The sequence below is a fragment of the Rattus norvegicus genome, chromosome 8 (genome assembly GCF_021556685.1).
Source record: "Rattus norvegicus strain SHRSP/BbbUtx chromosome 8, alternate assembly SHRSP_T2T, whole genome shotgun sequence".
Taxonomy (NCBI): Eukaryota; Metazoa; Chordata; class Mammalia; order Rodentia; family Muridae; genus Rattus; species Rattus norvegicus.
In genome coordinates, this window is record NC_141541.1 from 26,716,481 (window position 1) to 26,739,045 (window position 22,565).

The 22,565-nt window shown below is 50.6% G+C and overlaps 2 protein-coding genes across 10 annotated transcripts; both read left to right on the plus strand.

The window, feature by feature from the left end:
• Positions 1–129: 129 nt before the first annotated feature.
• Plppr2 (phospholipid phosphatase related 2) lies at positions 130–12,710 on the plus strand. 8 transcript variants are annotated; one of them, NM_001005881.4, is given in 10 exon segments: positions 130–523; positions 1,710–1,879; positions 2,628–2,707; positions 4,053–4,241; positions 4,373–4,508; positions 7,170–7,441; positions 8,235–8,411; positions 10,507–10,613; positions 10,938–10,989; positions 11,418–12,710. In NM_001005881.4, coding segments are annotated over 8 exon segments (1,032 nt in total). In that variant the 5' UTR covers positions 130–523; positions 1,710–1,879; positions 2,628–2,641; the 3' UTR covers positions 11,451–12,710.
• Positions 12,711–19,937: 7,227 nt separating this feature from the next.
• On the plus strand, positions 19,938–22,471 carry Swsap1 (SWIM-type zinc finger 7 associated protein 1). Of its 2 annotated transcripts, none has more exons than XM_087562680.1 (2): positions 19,938–20,186; positions 20,827–22,471. In XM_087562680.1, the coding sequence occupies exons 1-2, from the start codon at positions 19,944–19,946 to the stop codon at positions 21,418–21,420; spliced, it is 837 nt and encodes a 278-aa protein (XP_087418806.1). In that variant the 5' UTR covers positions 19,938–19,943; the 3' UTR covers positions 21,421–22,471. The 2 variants fall into 2 exon arrangements, with proteins under 2 accessions (XP_087418806.1, NP_001102225.1); NM_001108755.1 differs by having other exon boundaries at positions 19,940–20,256; positions 20,827–22,468.
• The last annotated feature ends 94 nt before the right edge of the window (positions 22,472–22,565 follow it).

The window sequence follows — 22,565 nt, forward strand, 5'->3', positions numbered from 1 at the left end:
CACAAAAATGGATCTGGGATGCCAAATGGAGAAGAGGTGTGCCAGAGGGTGTTCTTTGAAGAGGCTGAGCTCCTCTTTTCCCTCAGCCTATCCTACCTTGTCCTTACTCTCTATTTCCATTCTTTTCCCTTCAAATCTCTGCCAACGCGTCCTGCCCCGCCTCATTGAGTTATGCAAATGAACGTCATATAGCCCTGCCCCGTTATTCTCACAACTCCCCGCCCCTCTGTGTTATGCAAATGAACCCAAAGGCCCCGCCCACCTGGTGAAGAAGAGACTTGGGCCCGCCCCCCACTGGGTTATGCAAATGATGGCTCCTGCCCCCGCCCCACTGGGTTATGCAAATAAGGCACCCTGTGGCCCCGCCCCTGCCTCGGCCACGGAGTCTGCGCGGAGCGGCAAGTCCGGCGGTCCAGGCTTCTTCTCGTTGTCCGCCTGCCTGACCAGCGATCTGTCTGACTGTTCTGCGGCGCCGGGACCGTCTAGAGGGAGCGAGGGTTCAGGCGGCGGCGGCCTAGACAGGGTGAGGGAGAAGCGTGGGCGACCCCTCCTTCTAGCCCGGGGGCTGCCCATCCTGGACACGCAGGACCATACCATGGACGTGGGTCTTTCCGATCCCTTCCCTGCGGGTCCATTGCGGAGGGGAGGGCAGCTAGGGGGAGGGGAGGCGGTGATCTAGGGCTTTAGATGGGGTTGGGGGAGGGGAACCTGGAGAAGGGGACCCCCCCCCACCGGGGACCTCAAGAGCCAGGCCACAGTGCTGCGAGGGTGGCTGTGGATGAATGATGGTGTAGCTGCCCCTTGTCGGTGTGTGGTTGTGTAACTGGTTGTGTGGTTGTCTGGCTGTGATGGGTTCGGGTGTGTCCACTGATTTTGAATGTCTGTGTGTGTGTGTGTGTGTGTGTGTGTAGAGAGAGAGAAAACATGTACTCCGTGTGTTGTGTGTGTGTGTGTGTGTGTGTGTGTGTGTTGGTGTCTAGTTGTGTGGTCTGTCATTTTGTAGTTACTGTTGTGTTCCTTCTGATGTTGTGTGACTGTTTTGCAATCTGGCAGGTGTCTGCTCTTACGTGCCTTTTGTGTGTGCTGCAAGTCACATATATCCCTACCTGACCATGTGGCTGAGGCTGTGGGTGGCAGGCTGTCTCTCCTATGACTGTGGAGAGGGTGTTCATGTGTGTGATTGTCATTGAGCGCCTTGTAACTGGGGGTGTGACTCTGTGACCCATTCTGTGAGTCTCATTGTGTGGAGTGACTCTGTGATTCTAAGTGGTTAGCAGCCTTGAGTCTATGGGGGTGACTCTATCAGGGCAAGGATTTGTGGGGGGCTGGGGTGTCTCTCTGTGTGCCTCTCTGACTGCGTGTTTGAGGGAGTATGTTCCATCCGTGTGGGTGTCTATGACAGGCCGTATGCAAACTGTGTGTGTGTGTGTGTGTGTGTGTGTGTGTGTGTGTGTGTGTGTTTAGAAGTACTGGGGATTTGTGTGAATGAGCAAATCTGGTTTGCTCAGCATGAAACAGGCACCCCACACAGTATGCTTGGCTCTTGCTGTGAAATGGAGGGATGTCATGTTCTGAGATGTCCCCGTGTGTGGTGTTTGGGATGGAAGCCTTGCCTGGGTTATATCTTGTGTGGGAGTGCCCATATGGGTGACTCTGTACATCTGAGACCTGTGGTGACCCTCACTCCAACATGTCACTCTGTGGAGTAGGCCTCAATGGAGCCCTGGATGCACAGTGCCCACCCTCACCTGCCTGGGCCTCAATTTCCACATCGGTGCAATGGAGATGAGTGTCCTTGCCCTGCTGACCTCAAGGAGTGTCTGTGAGTTGGTGGTGGTGGAGGTGAATGCCTGTCGGAAGCCCTAGGGCACTTTCACAGGTGAGACAGGAGTCACTGGGTACACACTGGCATGACTGTATTGGCTACTGATGCTTTGGGAACTGAAGTTAGGTGTGGGGGAGGGGTAGTGAGAGGAGACTGGAGAGGCAGCTGGCCTGGGAGGATGGGGGGTGCGAAGCAGCTGGGAGAGAGGGAGTATCTGGCTATCAGCCCACACCAGATACCACAGCCCATGGGGACAGGGAGGGGGATGTGGAGGCCATGGTGGAAGAGACTTGGAGAAGGGAGAGGGTAAGAAGCATGGGATCTCCTGGGCAAAGAAGATGAAGTTCCCTAAAATATGACAGAGGGGACCAAGGAGAGAGTCCCCTTCTCTAAAGGCTGAATAGAGGTTCCCATAAATGGGGTCTGTGGAATTTCTTTAATTGAAGAGAGAGAGAAGAGGTCACTGTAGAACCTTCTGAGAGACCAACTTGTACAGGTTGCCATCTGACCTCCAGCATGACCTCCACATGAGCTGTGTGGCACACGTGCACAGAGACTCAACAAAGAATACATGTAACACATGTAATACATGTAATACATGTAAGAAAAAAAAAAGGCTAGCTCTCTGGTAGACCTCAGAGCCCTGGGAAGAGGCAGGGAAGTCCAGTGAGCAGGATCAGGGGCCAGTAAGGTGGGGTCCGGTTGCTGAGCGTGGCCAGGTTAAAGAGCAGACCCAGAATTCTATGAAGCTTCATTTACTCAGTGATGTGGCCCCAGAGTTCCCGTTCCTTTCCCTCCACAGGCCCAGGTGTCACCATGGCTGGAGGGAGACCTCACCTGAAGCGGAGTTTCTCCATCATCCCCTGCTTTGTCTTCGTGGAGGTGAGAACCTCAGAGCCACTCTGAGAACGGGCTCTGTCCCTCTGTCCCTTTGTCCCTCTGTCCCTGCCTAGCCTGTCTCCCTGCTCTTGGCCTAGTTCTTTCATATATATATATATATATATATATATATATATATATATATATATATATATGAATCTCCCCACATTCCTTCCTGGCTCTAGTCACTCCTGCCTCTGGCTGTCGGACCTCTTCCACCCCATTACCTCAGAACTTCTGCTGCTACCCGTCTCTCTTGAGGTGTGGTGGCAGGATTGGAATCAGAAGCATTCCTCTCTGGTTCTGGCCCCATTTTGCCCCAATCCATTCACAGTTTGGAACTTTGCATGCCTGGGCCTCAGTTTCTTCATCTCTACAATGTGCGTAATTAACAGGGCATGGGGGCACATATGTGTGACCTCAGCATTTGGGTGGCTGAAGGAGAAAGATTTCAGGGAAGTTAAGGCCAGCCTGGGCTACATGAGACTGTCTTTTAAAAAAAAGATAAAGACAAAAAGAGGAAGAAAAAATCGCAGGGCACAGCCATGGTAATGCAGACTTATAATTCTGACATTCGGGAGAAGGAGGCAGAGGCCACAGAATTTCTGCAAGTTCAAGGCCAGGCCTTATACATGGTCAGGCCAGCTAGGACTGTGGATGGGATCCTGTCTCAAACAAACAAACCAGGTGTGCTCACACACCTTTAATCACAGCAGGTGGCAGGCAAAGGCAGGTGTATTCTGGCCAACTCCAGGCCAGCCTGGTCTACATAGTGAGTTCCAGGCCAGCTGTGGAAACCTTATTTCAAATAAAACAAAAACGTCTGTGATTTCCATGCCAGCCCCAGACACATAATGAGATCATCTAAGAATCATAGGTAAATAAATAGATAAATAAAAAATGGGGTCGAGGGTGTGGGTCAGTGAGCAGAGACTTGCTTAGCCTGCACAAAGCCCTGGGTTCTATCCCCAACCCTAAATAAACAAGGTGTACTGACCTACAGCTGTAACCCCAGCATTAGGGAGGTAGAGGTTGGAGGATCAGGAGTCAGGCCCAATTCCATAGTGAATTTTAAGTTATACTGGCTAAATGAAGCCTTGTCTCAAAAACAGGACAGAAACAAAACAGAAACAAGAAAACAGGGCACATTGCCACAGTGGTTGGGAAGTTTAAAATGTATTAACTCTTTCCTTCCCTCCTCTCCTCTGATTTCAATATCCATCTTCCAATTTCCCTCCCCTTCCATCTCTCTCCATTTCCTTGTCTCTGTCTCTGACCTCAAGGCCTCTGACCTCCTCCTGTCCTGTCTCTCTTTGCTTCTCTCCGGTCCCTGACTGGCTGCATGCAGTCTGTGTTGCTGGGCATCGTCATCCTTCTTGCGTACCGCCTGGAGTTCACGGACACCTTCCCCGTGCACACGCAGGGCTTCTTCTGCTACGACAGCGCTTATGCCAAGCCGTACCCTGGGCCCGAGGCTGCCAGCCGAGCACCCCCCGCCCTCATCTATGCCCTGGTCACTGCTGGGCCCACCCTCACGGTGAGATGGTGTGGGGCACCAGTCTGAACGCCAGGGAGTAAAACCTCGCACAAGGCAGGAAGGCCGGGTTGGGGCTGGTGGAGCCCTGGCCTTTGAAGTCCAGGAAAACGCCATCTTGGTCTTGTCCACAGATCCTTCTGGGGGAACTGGCCCGTGCCTTCTTCCCTGCGCCACCCTCCGCCAGTCCTGTCAGTGGGGAAAGCACCATTGTGTCCGGGGCCTGCTGCCGCTTCAGTCCCCCACTGCGGAGGCTGGTCCGATTCCTGGGTGAGAAATGCAGCCTGGGGGTCGGTCCAATGGTCTTGGGGAGGGAGGTGAGTTCAGAGACAAAGGAATATAGTCCAGTTCCACCCTCAAAAGAATCTCAGGCCAGTGAACCAAGATGGCTCAGTGGGTAAGGTGCTTGCCACCAAGCTCGATGTGAGTTCGATTATCCAGGCCCACGTGGTCACAGGAGAGAAGCAGTTCGTGTCCTCTGACTGCACTCAAGATATGGTGCACACCCACACGTATACATATATGCACACACATAAGTAGACACAGACATGTGCACGTGCGCGTGCGCACACACACACACACACAAATGCCTGCACACACACATGGCTGCATTCATAGACACATACATTATAGATACATGGATGTACCCTCACATAGATACAGGCCTGCACACATACATAGACACATACACGAAGAAATAGACATGTGGGTTGGGGATTTAGCTCAATGGTAGAGCGCTTGCCTAGCAAGTGCAAGGCCCTGGGTTCGGTCCCCAGCTCCGGAAAAAAAAAAAAAAAAAAGGGCTGGAGAGATGGCTCAGTGGTTAAGAGCACTGACTGCCCTTCCAGAGGTCTTGAGTTCAAATCCAAGCAACCACATGGTGGCTCACAACCATCTGTAACGAGAACAGCTACAGTGTACTTATATACAATAAATAAATAAATCTTTAAAAAAAGAAAGAAAGAAATAGACATGTACAGACATAGATACATGCATGCATGCATTCATGCACATAGATATTCACATGCATGCATGTACATGCACGTGCACACGCACGCACACACACATACACACACACACATAAATAAAAGAAAATCTTTTTTAAAAGCCAGAGATGACACACATCTGTTGTCCCAGGAATGGCAAGATGGGAGGTGGAGACAGGTGGAGTCACAGAGGCTTCGGGCCACCCAATCTGACCTACTTGGCAAAATTTCAGGCCTGTGAGAAGCTCTATCTCAAACCAGATGTAAAGGTGTCAGAGAGATGGCAACTGGAATTGTCCTCTTAGCTCCACAATATGCATATGCATGTGTACACACAGCGTTCCGGCCTGTGTGGCAGTACACATCTGTAACCCCAGTACTTGGGAGGCTGTGGCTGGAAGATCTCAAGTTTGGAAGCTAGCCTGGGCTACAAAGTGAGTCAGTATCTCAAAAGAAAGAAAGAAAGAAAGAAAGAAAGAAAGAAAGGAAGGAAGGAAGAGAGCCGTGTGGGTTGGCCCATTCCTATAAACTCAACATTCAAAGTTCTGGCCAAGGGCTGGGTCAGTGGTGGAGAGTGCCTTTTGCTTTTGCAGAGGACCAGAGTTCAGGTCCCAGAACCCTCATGGCAGCTCATAACTGGCCATGACTCAGTTCCAGGGGATTTGCCTGGCCCTGGCCTCCGTGGCCACCCCCATGCATGTGGTGCACACAAACTCATAGAGGCACACATCCATACACATGAAAAGAATAAGTAAATCATCTTTAAAAAGTTCGGGGCTGGGGATATAGCTCAGTGGTAGAGCGCTTACCTAGGAAGCGCAAGGCCCTGGGTTTGGTCCCCAGCTCCGAAAAAAAGAACCCCCCAAAAAGTTCAAGCTAGGTTGAAAATTCCTAGCCGTGTGTGTGTGTGTGTGTGTGTGTGTGTGTGTGTGTGTGTGTAGCTTAAGGCCAGTCAGGGCCACATTGCTAGACTCTGTCTGGAGGGGAGGAGCATTGGAGAAAGGAGCGTGGTGGTCAGAAGATTCAGTGGGTGATGTTCAACCCCTAGAACCTATATACTAGAAGAACAGACATATAGGTCTGGCCCAAGTTGTCCTCTGACCTCCACACACATAAGCACACACAAATAAACATAATTCTTTTAAAAAAATGTAAGAGGAAGAGAAGGGGAAGGAGAGCAGAAATCCCAGAAACTCCAATAAGGTCTTTCTAGCAGGTCCCAAACTCATGATGCAGTGCTGCTAAGGGGTCCCAGAGTAGCCGTGATGGAGCCTGCCCAGACATAGGATATTTTTTAGAGACAGACTATAGATATATACTAGGTGGGGGCGGAGAGGGGCTGTGGTGGCACCAAAGGTAAGGGGACTTCAGCCTAGTCATCACAGGGCTCCAAATTGGCTTGAGTGACCATCCCAGCAAGACAACGGAGACGGGCAACTGATCTAAAGGAGCCTGGTGCCAGGCCTGACAACGTTGAGTTAGATTTCCATAGCCTGTGGTAGAAGAAGAGAACTAAATACCTCAGGTTGTCTGTCCTCCGACCTCCACACAAAGCATAACGATGCCTATACAAATATACCCCTAATAAATGTTTAAAACATTTTTTTCCCCGAGAGAGGGTTTCTCTGTATTGCTCTGGCTGTCCTGGAACTCACTGTGTAGACCAGATAGGTCGCCCAGAGATCTGCCTGCCTCTGTCTCCCGAGTGCCACCTGTGTTGTTTATGTTTTAATTTTTTTTTTTTTTGTGGTTCTTTTTTTTCCGGAGCTGGGGACCGAACCCAGGGCCTTGCGCTTCCTAGGCAAGCGCTCTACCACTGAGCTAAATCCCCAGCCCCGTTTATGTTTTAATTTAAAGAGACAGACAAGGGGCTTAATGGAGCCGTGTAGGACACTCGGGAGGAATCCAGTGGAAGGGGCATGACCTCCTTCTTCTCCATTACCAGGGGTGTACTCTTTTGGCCTCTTCACCACGACCATCTTTGCAAATGCGGGACAAGTGGTGACCGGTAACCCCACACCTCACTTCCTGTCGGTATGTCGCCCCAACTACACGGCCCTGGGTTGCCCACCACCGTCTCCTGACCGGCCAGGGCCTGACCGCTTCGTCACCGACCAGAGCGCCTGTGCAGGCAGTCCCAGCTTGGTGGCCGCCGCACGCCGCGCCTTCCCCTGCAAGGATGCGGCCCTGTGCGCCTACGCCGTCACCTATACAGCGGTGAGGCCCTGGGGAGCTGCCAGGGGTCTGGAAGGGGGAGGGGGTTTGACCCGGGGAAAGTCTGGAAAGGAGGTCATGCCCGCTAAATGGAGCCTTAAGGTTGAGGCCACACTCTCGTGTTGCATCTCAGCCCTACCTAGTTCCCTCACTACTCCCCTGTTGTCCTGGACGCTGCCCTTTGGTACTCCGGCCCTTGGAGTTGCTAAGAAGTTGAAGGCCTTGGACTATGGCTAGAAGACTAAGCCTGTGGGCTTTGACTCCGCTTCCTGGGGCCTTCGCCCCTCCCCTTTGCTGATTTGGTCACACCCCTTGTCCTTTAAAATGAGTTCGGTTTCTTGCCTTCCTCTATTCCCGCGCTTTGTTGCTTTGTTTTCTTCCATTTTCCGGCCTCTGGAATGACTGATGCCACCGGTCTCCCCGCCCTAGATAATTTCTGTGGCTCCCTGAGGTTCTGAGGCCATTTCTGGAGCTCTCGAACCTGCCTCTTTGGCGCTGATTGGACACCCTGGTTCTGTATTCATGCTTTAATGCAGCGAGCATCTTTCCTTGTCTCGGGAAGCATATTCCGTAGGTCCTCACTCGTCCTTTCTGGCGCTTTGGCCACACTACCTGCATACAGATCCACTGTCATCCCAATTCCAAGCACCCCTTCTTTCTCTGCTTGCGTGGCTACCTCTTCACCTCTGCGGAGCCCTGCGCCATTCCGGGGGTGGGGGGAGCTGACTCTTTCAAGCCTCCCATGCTCTGGTCCGAAAGGCATGGATTAATCCTCTGATCGGTTTGGATCCCACAGATGTACGTGACCCTAGTGTTTCGCGTGAAGGGTTCTCGCCTAGTGAAACCTTCCCTCTGCCTGGCCCTGCTGTGCCCCGCCTTCCTGGTGGGCGTGGTCCGCGTGGCAGAGTATCGCAACCATTGGTCGGACGTGCTGGCTGGCTTTCTGACTGGAGCAGCCATAGCCACCTTTTTGGTAAGTCCCCTTCCCACCAGTCTCTCTATGAAGACCTCTCATCTGGTCCCTGACACAAGAGGCAGAATTGCTTAAGGATGCTGAAGGGTATTATTTTGAGGATCTGATTCCGTTCTCTAGCACCCATAAAAAAGGCAGAAGTGGTGTTCTTGCCATCTCCGTAGCAGGAAGGCAGAGGCAGGATGGTTCCTGGGGCTCACTGACCGGCCAGCCTACACTGGAGCTCCAGGCCAGTGAGAGCCTCCGTCTCAAAAAGCAAGGTGGACCACTCCTGAGGAATGATACCAGAGTTTGACCCCCACCTTTCATACATACCAATCTGTGACCTCCACAAACACATGGACACACCTGCATGTGTGTACTCTTGGTCTCGCATACACACCCACATGCACCTGCACGAATATCACCCATACATTTAAAAATAGAAAAATGCGTTAAAGATTTATTTAGTTTTAATTTTGTGTGTTTCACCTGCATTAGATATGTGTGCTAATGCATGTGCGTGTATGAGCATCATGTGTGAGTGTGAACATGAACGTGTGTGTGTGTGTGTGTGTGTGTGTGTGTGTGTGTGGTGCCTGAAGAGGCTAGAAGAGTGTACTGGAACTGGAGTTGCAGATTGTCGTGAGGTGCCATGAGGGTTCAGGAAACAGAACCCAGATCCTTCACAAGAGCAGTCAGTGCTCTTAACCACTGAGCCACCTTCCAAGACCCCTAAATACATTTGTAAAGTATATTTTGGCCAGTAATGGTGGCACCCCTTTAATCCCAGCACTTGGGTAGCAAAAGCAGGCAGATTTCTTGAGTTTGAGGGCGTCTTGGTCTATAGGGTCTCACTATGCAGGCCCGGCTGACTCGGAATGCAAATGAGTAGACCAGCTAGCCTTGACCTCACAGAGATTTGTGTCCTTCTGCCATTCAAGTACAGGGTCTAAGGTTGTGCACCACCACTCCTGGCAAGACTGTTTTGTTTTGTTTTGTTTTGTTTTTAAGACAGGCTCTCGTGAAGCACAGGCTATCCTTGAACTAACTATCCATTCAAGCATAACTTTGTTCTTCTCATCCTCCTGCCTCATCTCCCCAGTGCTGAGATTAGCTATGTCCCATCAATGACCTGTTTTTGTGGTGCTGAAGATGGGACCCAGGTCTTCATGGAGTGAGCCACGACTTAGCCACTCATAGACAAACATGTGGGGAAAGGCTGGTGAGAAAGCTCAGCTGGTAAAGGCAGTTGCCATTCGAGCCTAAATTCCACCCTGGGTCCCGATGGGTAAAAGGAGCTAAGAGCAGGAGGTTTTCATTTGACCCCCACAAATGCCGCGTGTTGTGGGTGATCCTCCCATGCAGTGAGTAGTGATAATAAAATATAATAATACTTTTGAGATAGTAAAAAAAATTGATATTCAGGGCTGGAGAGATGGCTCAGCACTGGTTTTCTTGAAGAGGATCTAGGTTCAATTCCCAGCACTCTCATGGTGGCTCACAACCATTTGTAACTCAGGTTCCAGGCCAATCTAATGCCCTCTTCTGGCCTTCTTGGCCACCGGGGGCACCAGTAGTGCACTGACATACATGCAAAATACATATAGACAGAAAAAAAGGTAAGTCTCAAAAATGTTTTAAAAAGTCAATATCCATGCCAGATCATTGCAGTATCCCGAATGTCAAACACATGCATTGTGGTGCATGCATCCCAGCACTTTGGGGAAGGTGCAGATGGATCTCTGTCGGAGTCTAGGCAGGCCAGGTCTACGCAGAGAGTTCCAGGTTAGCCACAGAGAGACCCCGTTTCCAAAAAAAAAAAAAAAAAAAAAAAAAAAAAAAAAAAAAAAACCAACCAAACAAACAAACAATCAAAAGTAAAAAGTAAAATTGTCGGGGTTGGGGATTTAGCTCAGTGGTAGAGCACTTGCCTAGCATGCACAAGGCCCTGGATTCGGTCCAAAGCTCCGAAAAAAAAAATTAAATTGTCAAGAAAGGTTGTATGTGTCTGGAAATTCGAGCCTCAGTTTCTACCCAAAAAATGGAGAGGGTGTTTTCATAATTTTGTGTTGTTGGTCTCAGTCCTCAACCTGCTCCTGTCTATCTTGCCCAGGTCACCTGTGTTGTGCACAATTTCCAGAGCCGACCCCTCTCTGGTCGAAGGCTCTCCCCCTGGGAGGACCTCAGCCAGGCCCCCACCATGGATAGCCCCCTCGAAAAGTTAAGTGTGGCCCAGGTAAGGGGGCCCAGGAGTTACTCCGTGCTGGAGAGGGTGGTGGGTGGAGGAGGCCCATGGAGGTAGGAAGTCAAGCCAGAGGTATCATTGTCTGCGGAGATGGGGGGTAGAGGAGCCACACGGCCCTGGGGATGAAAGCAACCTTACTGAATGGAAGGCTACACTCCTCTCTCCCTCTCAAATTTGCATCAATAATCTGGAGATCTCTGTTGTGTTTACCATGGTGGCGTCTGGCTGATCAGACATTTTTGACCAAGTTGTGGGCTCCTGGGATCCTCTAGCCCCTCCCCTCTTACTTTTTGTCCCAGGAACCCGAGACCTGCAGGCCGCATTCGACACCGGCACGGCTCACCCCATCCAGTAAGTGTTGGGGTTGTGTGTGGTTATGTGTGTGCGTGTGCGTGTGTGCGTGCGTGTCTGGGTGTGTGCGTGTCTGTGTGTGTGCGTGCGTGTGTGCGCGTGCGTGTGTGCGTGCGTGTGTGTGCGTGTGTGTGTGCGTGCGTTGTGCGTGTGTGTGTGTGTGCGTGCGTTGTGCGTGCGTGTGTGTGTGCGTGCGTTGTGCGTGCGTGTGCGTGTGTGTGTGCGTGCATTGTGCGTGCGTGTGTGTGTGCGTGTGTGCGTGCGTGTGTGCGTGTGCGTGCGTGCGTGCGTGTGTGTGTGTTAGGGGTAAAGGGTGGAGGGTAATCAGGGGGCTCTTTCAGGTGGGTAGAGGAGGTCTCATCTGGCCTGGGCTTCTGTACTACCCTCCCAGGTTTGCTAATCTCTTGATCTCTGACTGTCACTTTCAGAGCCGCAGAACTGTGCCCGCCGTGGCCACCTGATTCCCAGCTGTGTGTCCTCCAGGGCACCAGCGATGTGCTCCTCGCCCCGTGTGCCCCGCCCTCGACTGAGGTCTGAGCCAACACCCCTGCCTCTGCCGCTGCCCCTTCCTGCACCGACTCCCAGCCAGGGTCCCTCGCCTTCCTCCCCTGGACCCGGGGGCCCAGGTGGGGGAGGTGGGCGGGGCCGGAAGCTGCTGCTCCCCACGCCCCTGCTACGGGACCTGTACACCCTCAGTGGACTCCATCCCTCCCCTTTCCACCGTGACAACTTCAGCCCCTATCTGTTTGCCAGCCGCGACCACCTGCTGTGAGATCCACCACCTAAAATCTACCCAGTGTCCCCCGTTTCCTCCCTGCCATACGTGCGTGTGGCACGTGAGTGCTAAAGGCCCCTGCCCTCCAAACCAGCCAGGTCCAGCGTCAGAAGATGGCTGGAAGGGACGCTTCAAGGCAGGGAATCTCTTGGCTGCTCTTTGGCCTTCTGGGACATCTGGGTGGGCAAAAATAACCAGTTGGGCCCATGTCCCTAGGATTGCCCTTTTAACGGCTGAAGCTTGACCTAACTAGCCATTGCCTATCCAGTGAGAGCTCCGAGTTCTCAGAATTCAACCCAAAAGTTTACAAAAGTTTATGGGAACCTCTCACTTCTTAGCTTCCTCAAGCAAGAGGGTGCTACTCTGGCCAGTGTTCAGTGTCTAAACAGCCAATAAGAGCCCTTGGCGTTCAGAATTGCCGAGAGTGGGTGGGAATGATTCCAGTCAATGGGGGACCGCCCGTGTCAAAGCCAAGTCAAAGCCAAGGAGAGCTATCCAGTCTCTCCCCGGGAACACGGAGTCCAGCTGGAGGGTGGGGGGGGCAGGCTCCCCCACAGCAGGGTCCTGCGGCACCCCTTCCCTTCTAGCCCTTCCCCCAGGTGCACCATCTCATACCCTCCAACTCCCTACTTATGTAGGGCTTGCCCCAGTTCACAGGTTTTGGAGTTCCGGATGCTGTCTCCCTTGGCTGTGCCTAGGGCACCCCCCCCAAACCTTCTGTTATTTATTAGGGCTGTGGAAAAAGACTTTCTTTTCTTGGAACCCAACCTTCTTCTTCACACTGCCCCCATGCCTCAGCCTCATGCAGTTGTGCCATCTTGGGGGGCATGGGTGGAGCAGAAGGGGGTTTCCCTACCCTGAATAGCCAAAAGCAGTGGGCAGATGAGACACTGTCCCCCTTTCCTGCCCCCTCCTCATCTTTAATAAAGACCTGTTTGTAACAGAAGTTTGGCCTTCTGCCTGCCTCCCCCGAGTGTTAGGAAAAGGACGAGACCGTAACCTCGGCTCTAGACGGCAGTGGATATGAGTGTGGTGGGCCGTCCCCTGTAACTAAGGACAAATATGGAGAGGCAGTGTGGCCATGAGTCCAGTGAGGTCCTCAGCATCTCATGAATGTGGTACAGTGACACATGGCTATAGACAAAGCACGGAGAGGAGGAAGCAGAGGGATCTGGAGTTCAGGATCATTTTTGGCTACATAGCAAGTTAGAAGTCAGTTTGGGTTACCTGAGACCCTGCTAACCACCTCCCACAAAAGCCTCAAATCTGAAACCCGTGGTTCATTTAGGTAAGACTCTAGGTTCATTTAGGTAAGACTTCTATTCGCTTGATTTGGAGAAGGGTCTCAGTGTGTAACCCATGACCATCCTCCCTCGGCTTCCCGAGTGCTGGGGTTACAGATGGATACCCAATACCTGGGTTTAAGATCTCCGAAATGTTAGGTATTGATATTTGATCCATAGAAAACTCCAGCCAGGGAGGTAAGATGATGTAAGAGCTGTGGGGTGGGAGCCTGGGGCATGGCTCAGCAGGTGAACACACTTCTCTCAGAATCTGATGACCTGAGTACCAGCCCCAGAACCCAGGGTGAGAGGAAGGGACAGGGAGCTTCATATGTTCAATGTGATAATCCTCCCTGTTCCTTCCCTAAAAATGGTGCTGCTGCTGGTGGTGGTGATGATTGTGTCGATGGTGATGGTGATGATGGTGGTGATGGTGATGGTGGTGGTGATGATGATGTTTTTAAGAGTCCTGGTGATGGGGTTGGGGATTTAGCTCAGTGGTAGAGCGCTTGCCTAGCAAGCCCAAGGCCCTGGGTTCAGTCCCCAGCTCCGGAAAAAGAAGAAGAAGAAGAAGAAGAAGAAGAAGAAGAAGAAGAAGAAGAAGAAGAAGAAGAAGAAGAAGAAGAAGAAGAAGAAGAAGAAGAAGAAGAAGAAGAAGAGGAGGAGTCCTGGTGACGTGGGTGAGTGAGGTTTTGCACTCATGTAGGATGTCTCACAACTGGATTAAAGTTCAAGGGATCTGATGTTCTCCTCCACCCCCTGAGGCACCAACATCCACGTGGCATACACAGGCAAAAGAAAAATTTGTTTAAATGTTTCTTTTTAAGTTAAAAAATGGGGGGGGGGTTGGAGAGATGACTCACCATGTGTAAAGACACGCCAAACCTGAGTTTGTTGCCTCAGAACCACTGGGTGGGAAGAGAGAGCTAACTCGTGCAAGTAGTCCTCGTACCTCAACATGGTATCATGTCCCATGCACTAGGTAAATAAAGGCAATGAAACATTTTCAGAGCGGATGGTGGCACGTGCCCATGATCTCAGTACTTGGGAGGTGGAGGAGCAGGAAGACAAGCAGTGGTCCTTGGCTAAGCTGTGTGTTAGAAGCCAGCCTGTCATCAGGAAAGGAGTGCGTGCGATAATTCTGACACGGAAACAGAATCTCCACATGTGCGACAGTAAGTCAGTCCTGAGGCTTGAGACCCATGCCTGATGTTTCCAGGAAGGAACTAGGACCTTTGTGTGTCTGGGGCTCTGTGATTGACAGAGCAGAGGAGGAGGAGGTGAAGGGACTGACCACTGGTCACGGGGTTTCCACCATGATCATAGAACCTCTATCTTGACCCGCCAGGGCTGCTTGCAAAGCTCATACACTTCATTTAAGGCCTGTTAGGGAGGGAATCTGGTTCAGAACCGCGGACAGCGCTAGAGCGACTCTGTCCTTGGTGCTGACTCTGTGGGAGGTCAACGGAAGATCTTAAAGGCTTGGAAGAGAACTGGCCTGCTGAGGAGGGTTGCGGCATACTCTTGTTTAGATGCACATCCCAAGTGGATAACCAGGTAGGCAGTACAAATTAACCCATAAATCTCTCCAGGACTGGGAGTTAAGCTCAGTGGTAGATCATTTGTCTATATTTCATCCCCCATATACAATGCATGTGGCCAGGCGTGATGATGTGTGCTTGTATTCCAAGCACCTGGGAGACGAAAGCAGCAGGATTCAAAACTGAAGGTTGTTCTCAGCAATGCAGTGAGTTGCAGGCCAGCCTGGAGGCTGAGACAAAAGACAAAGCCAGGCAGGGGAGAGAGCTCAGCAACCGTGGGTGCTTGTGGCAAAGCCTGTTGACCTGAGTTTGGTCTCCAGAACCCAGAGAAAAGTGGAAGGAGACAACCAGATAGACAAGGTTGTTCTCTGACATCTACACGCTTGCCATGGAGTAGCTGCCCAAGTGTGTGCATGTGCACACAGACACACAAACACAGACACACAGAGATATGCACAAAGACATATGCATAGATATATACACAAAGACATATGCACAGACACATGCACACAGACACATGCACAGACACATACACACAGACACATGCACAGACATATACACACAGACACATGCACAGACTTATACACACAGACACATGCACAGACACATGCACACAGACACATGCACAGACATACCCAGACACAGACATACCCAGACACAGACATACACACACACAGACACACACACAGACACACACAAAGACACACACATGGACACACACAGACATACACAGACACACAGACATGCACACATAGACACACACAAAGGCACACATATGGACACACATAGACATGCACACACAGGCACACATATATGGACACACACAGACATACACACGAAGACACACATAGGGACACACAGGCACACACATATGGACACACATATGGATACACACAGGCACACACATATGGACACAAACATACACACACACAGGCATACACACTAATAATAACAATGGTAATGCTGAGGCTGAAAGAATTTAAGGCTCTGGAGAGGCTGTTGGTTTATTTTCAGAAGCCCTGGGTTTGATCCCAAGCACCTATAGGGCAGCTCACAACCATCCACAACTCTGCTTCATGGGATCTGATGCCCTCTTCTGGCCTCTGGGGACACAAGGTCCATACACAGTACACTGCTTACACACACACACACACACACACACACTCACACACATGCACACACACATGCGCACACACACACAAACTTTTAAAGGAAATGAATCTTTAAAAAACAAATGAAGGAACATTAGTTTTGGACACCTCTACAAACAAAGCCTCTACAAGCAGGCGATAGTCAGAGACTCAAATGAAGTTAAAAAAGAAAAAGTGGGGGCCGACGAGATAGCTCAGCAGATAAAAAGGCCTGCCACCAGGCCTGGCAACCTGGGTTCAAGTCTCAGGGCTCACAGTGGAAGGAGAGGACTGACTTCCACTCACACAGGCCACCCTCTGCTTCTTGTGCAGCATTACAGCACCCACAGCCACACACGGGTACACGGCCACACACGGGTACAGGGCCACACATGGGTACACAGAAGAATGAATAGAGTTTTAAAATGTAAATTCCGGAGAGTTGGTTCAGGGATTAAAATCGCTTGCTGCATCTACAGAGGACCCAGGTTCAATCTAAGCACCCACAACTGTCCACAACTCCACTTCCAGGGAATCTGACGCTTCGGACCTCTGCAGGCATCAGATACACATTTATGCATACATGTAAGAAAACCAGCCATATGAATAAAATACAAATAAATAACTCAAAGGAAAAGAAGAAAAGAACAAAAGAAAGAAGAAAAAGGGGGCTGGAGAGATGGCTCAGTGGTTAAGAGCACTGACTGCTCTTCCAGAGGTCCTGAGTTCAAATCCCAGCAACCACATGGTGGCTTGCGACCATCTCTAATGAGATCTGATGCCCTCTTCTGGTGTGTCTGAAGACAGCGATGGTGTACTCACATATATAAAATAAATAAATCTTAAAAATTAAAGAAAAAAAAGGGCTGGAGAGATGTCTCAGTGGTTAAGAGCACTGACTGTCACTTACAGGGGTCCTGAGTTCAAATCTCAGCAACGACATAGTGGCTCATGACCATCTATAATGGGATCTGATGCCCTCTTCTGGTGTGTTCACAGTATCTACAGTATGCTCATATACATTTGGAAAAAAATTTAAAAAAAAGAGATGGGCAGTGGTGGTGCACACCTCTAATCCTAGCCCCCAGGGGTCAGAGGCAGGTGCATCTCTGAGCTGACAGAGCAAGTGCCAGGACAGCCAGGGCTACAGAAAGAAGCCCTGCTTAAGAAAAAAGAAATATGGAGTAAAATAAACAGGGAGGGAGGCTGGAGGAGAACAGTGCACTCTGCTCTTGCAGGGGACCTGGATGCAGTCCCCAGCACTCATGGTGGCCCAGTTTTGACTTCTAAGGGCACCAGTCTCATGTGGTACACGTAATACCACATAATGCATGTGGGCAAACTTTTATAGCCATAAAACAAAAAGAAACAAAAAATTAAGTGGGGACAAAAACAAAAAACAAAATAGGGCCAGGGCTGTGTTTAGCTCGGTGTGCAAATGTTCACTTAGCACATGTAGGGCCTTGTGTGCTGAGAGAAAGGGAGGAAGAGCAACCAGCAACCAGCCAGTCAGTCAAACAAACAAACAAACAAATAAACAAACCCAGAGCTAGACAGAGAGAGCCCTTAGAGCCAGCTCTCCAGGGCAAGGAGGAAGACGTGGAAAGGACCTCTGGAGAGTGTGCTCCTGTGACCTGGGGCTTGTGCAATTGCAGTGTCAGGCTGTGTCTGGGGTGGGAGCTGGAGGCTGAAGCACCAGACTTTCTAGAACAGTATAACTGTGCTGAGGGTGTATGTGCGTTTGTAAGCAGAATCCCAATCACATAGTCATCTTAACCTGTGTCCTGGTGTGTGTGTGTGTGTGTGTGTGTGTGTGTGTGTGTGTGTGTGCGCGCGCGCGCGCGCGCGCGCACGTGTGTGTGTGTGCACATGTGTGTGTGTGCATGTTGTTTGTGTGTGTGGTGTGTGTATGGGGTGTATGTATGTGCATGGTATGTGTGTGTGTATGGTATGTGTGTGTGCAGGGTGTGTATATATGCATGGTGTGTGTGTGTGTGTGCAGGGTGTATGTATGTGCATGGTGTGTGTGTGTGTGTGTGTGTGTGTGTGTGTATGTGTGTGTGTAGGGTGAAGGTGCCCAGCTGTGTGTGTGGGAGTACTGGGGGATGTTGTGGAGCTGTTTTCTGTCCCCAGAGGGAGAGAGTGAGCTCAGTAAATCACAGTTCCGCCCTGTTCCTGGGTCTCCAGGCAACCGTACCACTTTGAAGTTACTAGGAGACGAGGTTTCCAGGGAAACTCAGGCTTGAATGACAGCTTTAGAGCCAAGTTTGGGTGAAGAGACTGGCTGAGCAATCAGGATCACTCACCTTGGTTCCTCAGTTCTTCCTCCTTCATTCAGTGACTTAACAAGGATCGCACGTCTCCAGTATGGTCATAGACTCTTGTGAATGAAGCCCTTGTTCTCTTATTCTCTCCAATTTCTCTCTCTCTCTCTCTCTCTCTCTCTCTCTCTCTCTCTCTCTCTCTCTCCCCCTCCCTCCCTCTCTTCTTCCCTCCCTCCCTCCCTCTCCCTCTCCCTTTTCCTCTACCTCTCCCTCCCCATTCCCAGTCCTGAGAAATGTTCTCTCTTCTGTCAATAAAAGCAAGCATTAAGAAGACCCTAGGGGTTGGGGATTTAGCTCAGTGGTAGAGCGCTTGCCTAGCAAGCGCAAGGCCCTGGGTTCCGTCCCCAGCTCCAAAAAAAAAAAAAAAAAAAAAAAAAAGACCCTAGACCAAAGAGAAAGTTAGATGACAGACCTTGTCAAGAGCCCTCATACAGGGAGCTCGAGAGGGAGCATGGGTCTCGCGATGCGGCTGTGATGGCCATCGGGTCTGGCACACGCAGCAATGAACAAGACACAGTATTGCAAATGAGATAGAAGGCAAGGACTGACCTCCACACACTCAGGGTGACACAGGCGATCCTGCACACGCCCCCACAAAAAAAGATTAAAAAAAGTAAAAAATCAGGATCAGTGAGATGGCTTAGGGGATTCTGAGCCCTGAAGGTCTGCCATCCAGGGAATATACATGGTGAGGGAGAAAGAACTGAATCCCATCCCGGAACTAGTCCTCAGAGCACATGCACCCTGTGTCATGGGAGTTTCTAGACTGCTTGCTCGGCATGTACAAAACCCTGAATTTCATCCTCAGCCTTGCATGAATTTATCGCGGTGGCATAGGCTAAAATGTCTGGGGCCCTCCTTAAAAAAAAAAAAAAAAAGGCCAAATCTATGAGTCTGTAGCCCGTAAAAACCACCCCCATATTCCAATATGCAGAGACTAGCAGACAGCTATCCCTTTCCACCTGTGAACTTTCCTTCGGTGACCTTAGCAAATCTTCTCACCAACATATTGTAATGATCACATAGAATCACAATATTTATTTTGCAGGTGGGCAAGCTAAGAGTCTGGTTTGTTTTTTTGTTTGTTTTTTTTTCTTTTTTTTGGAGCTGGGGACCGAACCCAGGGCCTTGCGCTTGCTAGGCAAGTGCTCTACCGCTGAACTAAATCCCCAACCCCGAGTCTGATTTTTATTATTAGTGTTTTGTTAAAGATAGGTGCTCATGTAGCTCAGGCTGGTTGCAGACCTCAACATTTGTTGAGGGGACCTACTTTTTTTCTTTTTTAAAAGAGACGGTTTCTGTAGTCTGGTCTTGAACTCAGATCCGCCTGCCTCCACCATTCAAGTGCTAGAATTAAAAGTGCGCCGAGCGGCTTCTACTTTTTTATTTTTAGATTTATTTTTACGTGTGTGTGTGTGTGTGTGTGTGTGTGTGTGTGTGTGTGTGTGTGTGTGTGTGTGTGTGTTTGTGTGCGCGCGCGCGCACCCGGAGGGCCATTAGAATGTGTGCCACGTGCAGCGGAGGCCAGAAGAGGGCGTCGGATTCCCTCAAACTGTAGTTATGGATGGCTGAGAGTCACCTAGTAGGTAGTGGGAACTGAACGTGGGTCTTTTGGAGAAGCAGCCAGTGCTCGTAACTGAGCCATTCTCTCCAGCTCCGACCGAGAGCCTGAGCGTCTCTGGGGAGCGCATTTGGACCCTCGCTCGACCTTCCTTTTAATGGACCACGCGGCTTCTTGCAGCAGATTCCCTCAAGTACCCATTTCCTCCACTCTCCTTGTTTTGACCATTTGCCGACAGCTCCAGCAACGAACCTAGACAGTGAACTATAGCCAATGAGGCCTCGGTGTGGGCGGGCCCAAGATGAGATCTCGCTTCTGATTGGACAGCGGTACTAAGCAAATGGCGGAGGCGCTGAGGCGGGTACTAAATGCGGGCCGCGCGGCAGGGCCCGGAGAGGATAGCAACCCCGGGCCGCCCTTGCTGTTGCTCGGCGCTCCGCGCTCTGCGCAGACGTCGCTGCTGTTTGCCGCGGCTCTTGAGGCAGCAGGGGAAGGCCGCGGGCCCGTCCTCTTCCTGACGCGAAGGCCTCTTCAGAGCCTGCCTCTCAGTACACCCGCAGCGCGAGACCATTGGCGGCTCCAGGTAACCGGAGGGCTGGACCTGGCTATGCGTCACCCAATGGCGGGCTAGGTTGCTCATGAGTGACAGTTCGGTAGGTAAATGGCAGTGTGGATCGTAGATTTACTGCTAAATCGTCATAAAGTCTATATGGGAGAGGTGGGTGGAAGAAGCGAAGTAGGCACCTGGGACGGGACAGTGCCGGCTTAGTTGAAGATCAAATGAAAGACCGTCCTGCGGTGTTGCTGAGCATGGGGTGCCAAGCCAAAAAACAAACAAACAAACAAACACCCCCCCCCCAAAAAACCACCAACAAAAACATGTGCGAAGCCCTGGGTTCTTTCTATCTCTTTAACCAGACTTAGTAATATATGCCTGGGATTCAGTTCTTAGGAGGTCAGAAGTGTCAGACCAGCCTTGTTCACAAAACGAGTTTGTGATCATCCTGGACTACATAAGATTCTGCATTAAAGAAAATTTTTTTGGGCAGTGATAAGTGCTGGAAAAGGGCGGGTAACAAGGTGAATATTTGAGCTGGTGCTTCATCCTGGAACTTTCCATATGGACCATGAGAGCCTCGACCAGAAAGTATGGAAGAAGTGAGGTAGCCGTAATAGAGAGTTTTGACCTCCTATATTAAATCTAGCCTTTTCCTATCTTCTAGAAGATTCGATTCCAGTACCCATCCTCAATTCAGGAGCTTCTCCAGCTGCTAGCCTCTGCCCATGAGGCCCCAGCGCCTGTCCCATCCCTTCTACTCCTGGATGGCCTGGAAGAATATTTAGCAGAGGACCCAGGGACACAGGACACCGCCTACTTGGCTGCATTGCTTCTGGATACTGCTGCCTATTTCAGCCACCGGCTTGGAGCCAGTGGCAACTGTGGGCTTGTGGTGGCCCTTGAAACCCAAAAAGAAGCCGATGGTGATGTCCCACATCTGGCATTACTTCAGCGTTATTTTCCTGCACAGTGCCGGCTGCAGCCAGATGCCCTAGGCTTGGGACAGCATTGCTGCCTTCGAGCTAGCCTAGAGACAGGCAAGCTGAGCCCCAGGACAGAGTGGTCAGTGACTTTCTTACCTGGTGGAGAGATGAAGATCACCCCATGGCCTGCCCAGGCTTCTAAGCTCAGCCCAGACCAAAACTGTTCAAGTGCTGGAAGCCAGTCTTTAACTTTGGGGTGTGACAACCTCCCTAGTCCCAGGTTTCCCTTGGATGGAATACTTACCTCAGGGACAGGTGCAGATTCAAAGACCTGAGAATGTAGGTTTCCTGTTTATAAACCAGCATCATTGTTGTTGGGGGCTGGCAAGATGACTTAGGAGGTCAAGGGTCTTGGCCACCAGCGTGATGACTGATTCTCAGGACCCACGTGGTAGAAAGATAGAACGGACTCCTGGAAGTTGTCCTCTCACCTCCACACATGCCCTGCACACTAATAATAATACTAAATTAATAATGAAACCTTTAAGACAAATAAGATCGCTGGAGCCTTCCTCTGTCCACTCACCATTGTTAATGAGATTCAGCCATATTTCCTAGTTCATTTCTTTTTATCTGCTGCATTTTTTACCCAGAATGGCTCTCTCGTAAGTCAGGCTAGTCTCAAACTAGATACGTAGCTGAGGCTGTCCTTGAACTCCTGATCCTCCAGCCTCATCTCTTGAGGGTGGGGCCTATGGTGTATGCTCCTATTCTTGGCTCCTCTTGCACATTCCATGGGTGCCTGTATCCCGGTTACCTCTGTGTGTTGACTTACCGACTGTTAGGGTCTAGTCATACACATGAGCTTACACAGCACTCAGGGTGTGCAGTTGGGAGTGGATTCGTTCCATGTAGAGTATGCATACATCTAGCTTTCTTAGGACATACATTTTTAAAGTCATTTGACGGAAGCTGAGCATCATGGTGTGCAAAATGGTAAGGCCAGCTTTGGGAGGTAGAGGTGGGAGGTCACAAATGCAAGGCTAACCTTGGCTACATAAGGTATTGGAAGCCATGCTGACTTACACTAGATCCTGTCTCCAAAAACCAAAATGGGCCAGGTGTGGTGTGGCACAGGCCTTTAATCCTAGTGCAGAGGCAGGTGGATCTGTGTGTATGTGTTTAAGGCCAGCCTGGTGTATGTGCCAAGTTCCAGGCCAACCAGGGCTACAAGGACAAAAACTAGAGAACTGGAGGGAGAGCTCAGTGGTTAGGAATTCTGTCACCGAGTCAGCTTTGGTTATGCATGTGTCTGAGTCATTTCCCTGAATAATCCCTCACCCATGTTCCTGCATAACTCCAGTAAAACTTTATTGGTTCACCAAATTGGACTTTGGTGGTATGTGTACGTGGGTTTTCTATCTGTCAAGTAGACGTCTGTTCATGTCCCACAGGGGTAGTGTTACCAACCATGGAGAAG